Below are 10935 nucleotides of genomic sequence, written 5' to 3'. Positions count from 1 at the left end.
GGCTCGGGCAGCGCGGGCGGCGGCAAGGCGGGCGGGATCGTGATCTCGCCGTTCCGGCTGGAGGAGCTGACGAACCGGCTGGCCTCGCTGCAGCAGGAGAACAAGGTGCTGAAGATCGAGCTGGAGACCTACAAGCTCAAGTGCAAGGCGCTGCAGGAGGAGAACCGCGACCTGCGCAAGGCCAGCGTCACCATCGTGAGTGCGGGCGGCGCCGGGGAGGGGGCGGCGGGGCGGCAGCCGGCCTCGGGATCCCCTCGCGGCCGGGCCTCGGCCTGCCCCGCGTCCTGCCGGGCCCCGCGCCGGGGCGGGTTCTCCGCGGGCCGAGAGGCCTCCGGCTGTCAGCGGCACGGCCGTGGGCTGAGGGCCCGGCCCCGCGCTGCCCCCCGCGGGCCGCGGCTGGGAGGGGACGGCGCGCCCCGAGCGGCGAGGGCCCGAGGGAGCCCTGACGGGGCGCGGATTGCCACGAAGTTTCTCGGAGCGGGGTTTCGTGCGGCTGTGAGCGGGCTGCGGAGCGGGGCTGCTTCCGAACCGCCGCCTCTTGGGGCGGACCGAGCTGCGGGTGGTGTCCTGATCGCCTGAACTCCTCCTTGCCGTCGGTGCTGTCTGATAAGATGGTCTAGAGCTCGCGTGAGAGGAGAACTAACGGCAGTGCAAGAGCGCACCGCGCTGTCCCAGCTCCACTACTCCCTTACGAGCACCGAGAGGATAAATGAGTTTATCTTCACTTTGCGGCGCTCTGAGGCGTCAGTCCTCAGCAAAATACGTATGAAAATATACTTCACATGACGCGGTTTCCTTCCCCGTCGGTAGGGCGTTTGGGGTTTAGGTCGGGCCGTGCTATCTCAGCCGTCAGAGTGCCCCTTTAGGTGCTGCAGTGGCCACGGCCTGCGTGCAGGCAGACCAGGCGGCGAGGGGCGGGGGGGGGGCTGCTCGGAGGTGGTGCCGGCAGCGCTGTGTTGCCCTGCTGCCCTTGCTGGTGCGGGCAGAGATGCAGTAAGGACTCCAGATCCCACCTGCGAGTGCTCATTCCCATCTGATGCTTCACTGATCAGCTCATAGCCGTTCCCTTCAGAGGCGGTTTGTTAGTTGTGATACATCCAGCAAAGAAAAGGGACCTGGAGCTCCCACAGGCAGACCCCTCATCTGTTCCTGGTAGTACACATCCAGTGCTAGCAGGATGTGGGCCGGAAGAGCGCGTGAAACACAATACAGAAGTAATTTATTCAAGAATGACAAATTTAGTGCCGGCTGGGGAAACGTGTGCTTTGTTAGTACTTTACGAGAAGAGAACGAGACTTAATTAGGTAGCAGCAGAGTGCCTTCAGTGCTGGAAGGGGCTAAGACATCTTGTCAGTCAGACATTTTCTCTCTGCCTGTTAGAAAGACATGGCATCTGTCTGAACCCCTAGTAGGTGTACTGCTGTTTGTAAACAAGTTCCTGGGAATTAACATTGCTTTTGTGCTCTCTCTGGGGACCGATTACCTTAGGTTTTAATTAGCAAAAAGGGAGTATTTTTTTTAAATCTAAAACCGTCTGTGTCTTTCTTGGGTGTTAGACTTTCATAGCAACCTGTAGGCTGCCTAGAAAACCAGCGACTTGAGCAGACACTTTGTCTTTGGTATGCTAAACTGAGCGAACCACTTCTAATTCAGCACTCGGCAAAATAATGAATGCAGAGCAATTTTTTTTTTCAGGCCACCGAGACTTTGTGCTGCAATGCATAGTCCTTAATGGAAACACATTTACAGTCAAAATACTCTCTGTTGCTCTGAGTATATAAAAGTGATCGGAGGTGAGCTTTGTTGGAACACTGAAGTGTGTGCCATTTACGTGGAAATGCCGTTCAATGTAAAGTTTTCTGATTTTCCCCATTGTGACTGCAAGCCGTAGCGGAGGCACTCCCACGGCCCCGCTCCAGCTCCTGGCTGGCGTGCGGCGCGGGCAGGGCTGTGCGGCACAGCCGCTTCCTGCTGTAGGCACTGTGCTCTCACGGATCAGCTTTGATTTTTATCATTTGCTGGGGATGAGCTATGAAGCGCGAGTGGAGCCGACAGGTAGCCAGGACTGCAGGTGGAATGGCGCAAGCTGCGTGCGGTAGGGGGAGGTGACCCTCCTGGCCGCGTGGCCCGTCATCCATGCACCTTTCACCGCCCCTTCCTTTCAATTCAGTTGTGCTGCAGGACACTGTGCTTGAATTAGTTGCCTCCAACTTCTTTTCGGGTTTTGAATGTTTTCCCTTGAAGATTTACCAGATAGAAAGCAGTCTTCTTCTTCCTGCTTCTTGTGTCTGTACTGCTGTATGTTTTTAAAGTGACATTGTTTGCGTGTAGTATGGTTGATGTCAGCGTGAGCGTGTATGGTTCAGGAATTATTTAGCAGCTTGCTGCGTAGGTATCCTGATAGTTGTGATTTGTAGTTAATCCTTGCGTCATAGGGTTGAAAATAAGTGGTCAGCGCAGGGGACCTGTGCTAAGTAGTTGTACTTGGAAAACTGATTGAGAAGAGGTGTTGACTTGGCGGATTTGTATGCTCCCTAACTTCATAAAATGTGTAAAAACATGCTGGGATCTGTAAAACTTGCTTGGACAAAGCGTGTTTCCAAAAAGCTGCGCAAGCTCTGCTCCTTTTTGCAGCCTGAAATGCAAACGGAACTACGCTACTGGTCTCGTGCAAGGCTACGAGGTTAAATAAACACACACGATAATTTTATCTGACCTGCTGTTATTGGTAACTGACCATGGGCAGGCACTCAGCGAGGAGAGCGTGGAGATCTGAAGTGTTGTCTGGAGTGCAAGAGTAAGTATTAAAAAGAAATAGCTGAGTTCACTTCACTTGTTTGCGTATATTTAGCAATCTTTAATTGTGTGATTGCATTATATGTTTCTGCAAGGTCTTTTTTAGGAAATGGAAGGAACGGTGCTCTGGTTGGGAAAAGTCGCGCCTATGGAAATCGTAGCAGCTATGTGTTTGTGATGTGAAGTCATTACTTTTGGTTACAGCGCTACATACACGACCAGAAGTGGAGTTCCTGTGTGCACTTCCTTTATTTCTTGGTGAGAGGTCTGTGAGGAAATGTCACACTTGGTGGGCTAAGTCTGAGACAGCACAACTTGTCTGGTGAAGGCAGAGCATGTGCAAACCTGGGGGGAGGAGGAGTGCTCTCCCAAAGGTTGCCCTGCTGCGTGCCGCAGGAGCTGCAGTGATTCAGCTAGGGGCCGGCTGCACGCATGTCCGGGTCGGGAAGTTTCTTTTGAAGACAGAAGAACTTGGGTTTGTATTTTGCGTTGCTTGATTTTTACTTTTCAGTGCTTGATGTCTCACAGTTGTTTCAGTGAAAGTCATGCAGTCTTTAATTGATACCGAAGCGTTTTGGTTTTGTTGTTCTTTCTACTTGACAGACCTCATAGAAGCAGGCTGCTTTTCATTACAAAACCAGTTTCAGTCCGATTCCTGCAGGTACATGCATGCTTCCTCTTGGGTGTTAGGTTCGGTCATTTCACTCGCGTGAATTGGCCTGGTAGTCCGGCATCTCCTGTAGTGTCAGAAGAATAAAGTGTGGTAAGCCTTACTCCAGTATTTATTTATTTCTAACTGATATAAAGGTAGTATATTTGAGTAGTCTCGATTTGAAAATGTTCTTATTGCAGGGTTCCAGATGTAGCAGTTTTAATGCTGTAACATAGACTTTCCGAGAACGGCTTCCCATGCTTCCACCCAGTTTGCTTTGCAGGGAAGGAAAGACGAAGGACCATCGGTTGAGACAGAGCAGAGTGATCCCAAACGCTAATGGCGTAAGTGCCACGTCAGTGCTGTTTGGGTGAGCTTGCCTCGTGCCCTGCTGTCTTGCTGTGAGTTCCCTGGCGCTCGGAGGTGCAGGTGTTGAGGCAGGGGGCTGCTGTGCCGCAAGTGCGAGCAGCGGTTTTCTGGGAGCTTCTGCTGCCCTTGTCCCTCCAGCTAAACCCGCACCTCGGGGCCGAGCGCGACCTCGTTTATTACTGAGCGTTAGCAGAGGGTGGCCGCGTCTCCTGGCCTCGCGGTCTCCATTGCGTTTCTGCAAAGCAACGTGGATGGGCTTCTGCTAGCTGGGACAAACAGTGGAAGAAAAAGGCTTACTCAGCTCTCATTTCCTTGCCTGTAAGTCACAAATTCTGGGGAAATTCGTCGCTTCCAGTAACAGACATCTCCTGCAAACAAGCAGGCTTTCTGTGACTTAGAGATTGGCAAAATCTTCTGTGGTATTGCAGAGTTGTTACAGTTTTCTCAGTAAACAACCAGATTTAGATGCTGGAAATAAATGTGATTTTAGCATTTTGTTCTCAAGGAAGTATGTGGTGGGATGTGTGTGCGTTTGTGATCTGCTGCTGTGGTTCTTTGTGGAAAATGTCAGCCTGGATAGGTAGATTGGGAAGTTCATCTGTGCTATGTTGGTGAAAATCCTCTGCAAAGAGTCCTTTTTCCTTTCCTGCAGTTCAAACCTGTGTTTCAAAGCAGAATGCTTTTTCGGTACGGAATATGAATGGTAGGAGCAAAAGCAGAACAGGCTGCGTCTAAACATGAACCCTTGAAAGGTACTCAGCTAAGGGCAGGGGGAAGAATGAAAGAAAGCAGTTAAAAGGTACAAAGCAAACCAAGAAAGTGAAGAGATGAATGTTTTAGCAGAGGTACCGGTAAAGTCTGTTATTTACTCTTTGTTTTAAAGTAGGTGTTGCAAGTGTGAAGGAGGGGGTTCTGCTGTTCTGTGGTGTCTTCTGTGGGTGTAAGAGTGCCTTTGCAGCTTTCAAATCCAACTGCATTGCTCAGTTCTGGCTTTTGGCTTTTTGGAGTAAAGACAAAATAGCAAATTGGTATGCAATGAAACTCCAAAGTTTTTCAGGAGGAGCAGAGGCAGAGGAAATGACTGGCTTGTATTTGAATGTTGTGTTTGCCTCCTTCTCAAGAAGTTTCTCTTGAGCTTCTACAGAAATCTGTAAAGGAAGAAGGAAGCTTCATGATGGACTTTGTTACTGTTTGCGACCCTTAGCTTAATGTGGTAAAAGCCACGCTATTTGCTGCAGTGCTGGCAAGCTGCTAGCGGGAAGGTGTGTTACCATTTGCTGCTGCTTGGTCCTTGTGCGTAGCTGCTGGCACAACTGAAAGAAGCTTTCAGGCTCTGAGATGCTGGAAGTCTAACGTGCTGGATCAAAATGTGGCTGTGTGATGCGCTCGTCTAATCTGAACACGCTGTCCTGCTCCAAATTTGTCCAGGTGTTTCGGAGAGCTTCACTGGGAGCTGACGGCTTTTATTTTTTTCATTTTGTATCATCAGTCTTCCTCTGTGAGCTGACGGTTGTGTGCTGCAGCTAACTGGGCAGAACTGCAGCAGCACACGTGTCTTTTCCAGGCCCGACTCGTACTGCTGCAGCACCACCTGATCTGGCGCTGATAACTGCGGTGCCACGGTCTCAAGAAGAATGTTGTCCTCCGTTCTTCAGTTTTGTGAGGCTCTCTGTTAACTCTCTCTTTCTCTTCACACAGAGGTACTAGCACTGTACATTTGTTTCCCCTGTATCGGTTTCACCAATGCTGCTTACAGTGATGGAGGTGAGCTCCTCTGCTGGAGCCTCGAGGACCTTGTGCAGGAGCAGTACCTGTGCTGCAGTGCTCCCTTCTCTCCATATCCATTCTCTGAGGAGAATCCCTTCATTTGTGGGGTTGGTAGAGTCTTTTTTTTTTTTTTTTTTTTAAGTCTTGGTATCCTGGAGTTTGTCAGAAATGACTTAATGAAGAGTGATATACAGTCAATGTTTTGATTAGCATCGTGCTTAGTACATGTTGGTGTGAAATTGCATTAGACATTTCCCACCGACAAGTGTTTTTAGGATCTGTGAGCCACTTTGGAATTTTGCCTGTACTTTGATTATTGTATTGCTATTTTAAATACAGTCTTATGGGCACCATGTACATGTCCTACGCCTTTGCAGTAATCTTCATTACAAATAGGCTTTGGCTGAAAGATGAATCTGTGCTTATCTGCCAGAACTTGTTCCCTATAAAAGCACGCCGAAGAGCTCTCTTAACGTGTCTGTCCTTTTTACAGTAAATGAGTTTGTTTTCAGTATTGCCACTGGGTTGATACCAAACTCTGATAACCATCTATGTCTTGCTTGCCTAGAAAGGTTGCACAACAGCTCCGCTTCTTTACCCGTTACTTTATTGGTGTTACTGAGTAATGGTGGAACGTCTTCAATCAACAGTAATGTTGGTATATTGCTTTGAATTACTTTGGGATGGAAGCAAAGTGAGAACTGTGATTTCAGAGGACGTTTGGGAATTTCTAATAATGCAGAGTCCTTGTTTCTGTCGGCGTCCTGTTGTGCACGTGCAGTCTTTTTCTCTTAAATGAACCTTCTCATCAAAGTTGTACTGAGTCCTGTGCCAGACAGTTTGTAACGAGTTTTTCAGAATACAACTTATTGTCAGGTTTGAACATTTACTGAGACTCAGGGCCCTTCTTTCTTAGTGTATCTCCGGGGACTTAAACATTTTGAAGGAGAGAGTTGTTCTAGTTTCTTCTGCAGTGTACGCCTAACAGGTCTGCTTTCACTGGAAGCAAATATCTCTGTAATGCTACACACCCATTGCTTTGAATGGTAGGGTAAAACTTTGGCCTTTTCTCCAGGTTCTAGCCCTTCTGCTGATCCCAGTTGTGAAAAGCTGGTATGGACAAAACTTTGGAGTAATTTTCAAATCCTGGAAGTTCTGTACTTCGTTTTAGTTGTGGTTTTGAGTGTAATAGAGTTTGATTTGTATTGTTGATTTCAAAGGATGAAGGAAATCTGACTTTTAAGTCTTTCTTTTAGAGTAGTGAGTTGGCCTTTGGTTTTCCTTGACTTGTTAGTTCATTTTACTTGTCGCATTGATTGTTTCCTCCTACTGCTGATATTGACTTTGATTAATATTGGAGTTAGTTCCTAACCACTCGCTCCCCAGCATTGGTGCGCGGGGGGCATATTTTCATCTACAGGCTGTTAATGCTAAAACTCCTTGTAGTACATGAGGAAATAGTACTGCTGTGTGCAACACAGGTGTCTTAAGCAGGCTTACACAGCTGCTAATGATTTCAACCAAAGATTTTGTCATCACGCTGCATCTCATAAGGTTTTGCTTGGGTGGAATTTCAGGTCAAAACTCTAAGAGCACAGAACACTTGCAATGGTGACTCTGTGCTGCTGCAAACAGGGCTAGTCAGTGAGCTCGGTGTATGAGACCCCACAGAGGGACATAGTGCTAATTTTTCACAAACCATTCTTGAAATGTGCAATAAGAAGAAAGTGTTCCTCTAAAGGAACAAAATTTGTCAGCAGTAGGCATCTGATGCATTGCAGCATAGCCTGCTAAGAGCAGCAGAGAGAAACAGTTGTTTGCTGCTCTTTTTTATGCTTGGGGGTAGGAGGAAGATACTGAATTTAGCAGCAGAGCAAGGGGTGAATCCTTTTTTGTCTTACTCTTAAAAAAAAAAAAAATAAAGCTGGAGGAGGAGAATGATAGGGACAAAATGTACAAACTGCATCGTGTACAGGTTTTCATATCTGAACAGAAGGAGTGGATGAGACAAAGACATGTTCTAGAAGAGAGGCAGAAAATAAAATACAAAACAAGTTCCTGTGGATCAGGAAGAGAAAATACTACTGTGATCTATTGCTTCCAGAACAGCAGCCGGGGGTCATCAACAAAGCAAGGCCTCGAGTTCCACTTCTTTAGTCAAGTTGTGCCATCTGACTGACGGCGCGTATCCTAGCTCTCATGAGGGGGACCGTTGTGGTCCTATTTGAATACATGGGATGTAAAAATGAAGGCAAAACTGTTGAGGTACACTACTCCAAAGTAAACAGGCAAATGTCTAAGTCAGAAAGGCTCTAGCACAAGTGAGTGATGTGCAGATCTCACAACTGGGGGTTGTAAGGACGCCTTGATTAAAGTTTAAACAATTTATTTGCAGAAACATTGTATCAATGTTTAATTGTGACATTCGTGCCTGTAACTTTTTCAACTTTCCTGTTAAAATTGTAGGCTGTTACCTATAGTGACAGTCCTGGCAGTTCCCAAGACTCATCTGCATCTTTGTCTTCTGTTGCTCCCACTGACTGGAAAGAGGGCATTCCTTCAGCTAAGCAGCTGGTGCTCCAACTGAGGGAGAAACTCTTGGCATAAGGCCTTGTTAACGTGATTTGCTTTTGGGGCTGGGGTAAGCTTTAGGAGCTAGATGTGCATCTCCCCAGCTATGCTGTAGATCAGTTTCCTCACGGGGTTTCAGCTGTCTCTGAGTTTTGGCCAGATATTTTAATTCTCTAAACTGCTTCAGAATGTGATGTTTCCACTGATTGCTATCAAGCTAAAGGTCTTTTCCAACCTTAGCGATTCTATGATATTTAAAAGTCCTACTACAAAGATTAAAAAAAAAAAATTCCCACAATGATACAGTTCAGTTTTGAATAAAAATATAAATGATTCTTATCCAGTCAGACATGATAAAGACATGATGTTTAACGGCCTCTTACACCAAGTTATGTTTCTTCCTGTCCCTTAGAGTTCAATTTCTACTTTCAGCAGGTGTGGGAAGGGCTTTGTTTTTGTTTGTAGTGGAGGGATTGCCACTTTGTTTTCCTTTACTCCAAATAAACAGCAAAAGCAGTTACTATGACTTTTGCTAAGTGTACTCCGTGACTTTTGCAAAATCCAGTTTTTTTATCAGTGCTTTTCCAAGAGCTTCCAACAGTATGTATTTTTCACATCTGCGACAAATGATGAGTGGGAGTATTCTACAGCTAGCTTTGTGAGTAATCCTCTCGTTAGGTAAAAGCAATGCCCTCATAGACCCTGAGGTGCTGGCTGAATCAAGAAGATCTGTGATAACCTCCCTTTTCTTTCAAAATTGAGGCATTTAACTGAGAGTTCCTGTCCTGTGGATGGAAAGGTGGGTAGGTATTTCCTGAAAAATGTATATGGTTATTTCTTTGTGTTAGATGTGCTTTTTCAGTTCTTTATGGGTTGAATTCTCAAGGATGCTCGCATTCTCCCACATCCTGCAAACCTCTGCTCGTAGGCAGGCAGAGCAGAGGATGTGGATGTTTCATTTTCCTCGATGCCTTCTCCTGCACTGTGTAATAGACTTGTTTCTTGTCTTGAAAGCCTGAAAAGTGATTGCACTTTGATATATTGTGGTGTATGCAGTGTAAGAGACCCAAACTATACAGGAAAAAAAACCCTGAATTCGCTGAGTTCTGCGGAGAGGGATAAATAGGAACACATGTTTGTTGTGTTGGAATTAGAGCTAGTATGTGTTAACAGTGGGATGGATGATATGCTGCAAGCTTTGTAAATGTACAGGTTTGGAACAAGGTGTGATTAACAGTAACAGGATGGCTTTTCTAGAAAGCCAGTGTGTGCATGAGGAAATAAGGGGGGATTTGAAAAGGAGCGCTCTTCGGAGGCTAGTTGTGTTGAGTGACTGGGCACCCCTTGCTAGTGTGGGGACCAACGTGGCCATCCCTAGTGACTATGTACGTTGTATTGAAACTAGGCATTATGAAAAGCAAAACCAAGAAGCCAACAACAGAGGTTTTAAGAAAATGGTGGAGGCACTGCATGGGGGATGCTGTGCGGTAGCAATGCGTGTTCTGCCTAGAGAACTGGGGTGGGACAGGATCATGCTTCGGCTGTTATCTACTCTAGTGAAGAAGACCAACTGTTCTATATCCACATCCTTGCCCTGACTTCTCAGAGCTACGGGAAGTGAAGTAGGATTCTCAGAGATGATGATTTAGAGGGGCTGGCTGCTCAGCCTTTCCTCTCTGTTTGCACTCCTGTGCCTCCAAAGAGAGTAGCAGCCATGGCAGCTTCTAACAAAAGCGTGCTGCGCTTGCACTTTGTGCAGAAGTTTGTTGTTTTAAGACGTGGATTGGTGCCTGATGGCACAGGCCTACATACCTCGGTGAAAAGAAGCTGCTTAGTAAATTGGTCACCTAGTAGTTATTCTGTTTGTTTTCTTTCTTTCTTTTTTATTCTTCTGAATCCTTTGTGTTTTTTTTTCTTCCACTCCAGCTTTGGGAGCGAGCAATAAGGAGTTTTCCAATTGGTCAGACTAATGCAGTATATTTTGTAATTAATACTTGTCTGCATCAAAGATAAATGGTGATTTCGCAGTAGTGGAAAAAGTGGCAAAGAAGCACTTACAAGATACTAGTTTAAGAAGCAGTGTTAGTTATATTTTTGTGCACTAGACATCTCGTGTTACAGAGCAGTCGGACCAATCTGCAGCAGGGTTACATTTCTTCCAAGTTGTCCTACCCAGTGCTGGTGTTGCTGGGATTTTAGCTGGTGTGTTGGTTAGTTTTTTTTTTTGGTTTTTTTTTTTTTTGCTTTCTGAGCAGCCTGACACGACCAGGTTGCATTTACTGGGGTATTGTAGGTGCAAATCAAACATAAAATCACAATATTTCTGAAGGATGATAGTTCTAATGATGATGCAGGCTATGGAAAATAAGTTTAAACAAACAAACAAAACCAACCATCTCTGCTACAACATTAGCTATATGCAATTGGATCTTTTTTCCACCGTTTCATCATTTCAGCATCCAGAAGGCTGCATGTTCAAAAACTCAGGCAGACTGAATGTACAACTGCAATTCTAGCTGGTGATCTGTGTACCTTATTTCATTTTTCAGCAGCTTTTGTACTGAGACTGAACAAAAGCAAAACCTGTTCCACGTGCTTCTGTAGCCTATTTGCTTTACACCTATTGATTAACTAGAAAGCTCTTTACCACACAAGATTGCCAACAATTTCACTGATGAAATGGCAGGACTGGTGGATGTCCAAGAGTAAAGCCAAAACCTTTCAGTCATCAGTAAAGGTTTAATAGAGAGTTTTCAAGCTTTGGTTCAATGTTTGCTTCG

The 10935-nt window shown here is 46.1% G+C and overlaps 1 protein-coding gene across 1 annotated transcript in view; it reads left to right on the top strand.

Moving 5' to 3' along the window:
- CCDC6 (coiled-coil domain containing 6) overlaps positions 1-10935 on the top strand; it is a gene marked incomplete at its 5' end in the record, with an annotated part of 47706 nt that continues 36771 nt past the window's right edge. Inside the window, one exon of the mRNA XM_021398688.1 lies at positions 1-195. Coding sequence (XP_021254363.1) covers positions 1-195 — 195 coding nt within the window. The remainder of the gene's footprint in view (positions 196-10935) is intronic.

Source organism: Numida meleagris, chromosome 5 (genome assembly GCF_002078875.1).
Source record: "Numida meleagris isolate 19003 breed g44 Domestic line chromosome 5, NumMel1.0, whole genome shotgun sequence".
In the NCBI taxonomy this organism is placed as follows: domain Eukaryota; kingdom Metazoa; phylum Chordata; class Aves; order Galliformes; family Numididae; genus Numida; species Numida meleagris.
Note: the sequence above shows the minus strand (reverse complement) of the source record. Positions and strands in the feature narration are given on the sequence as shown.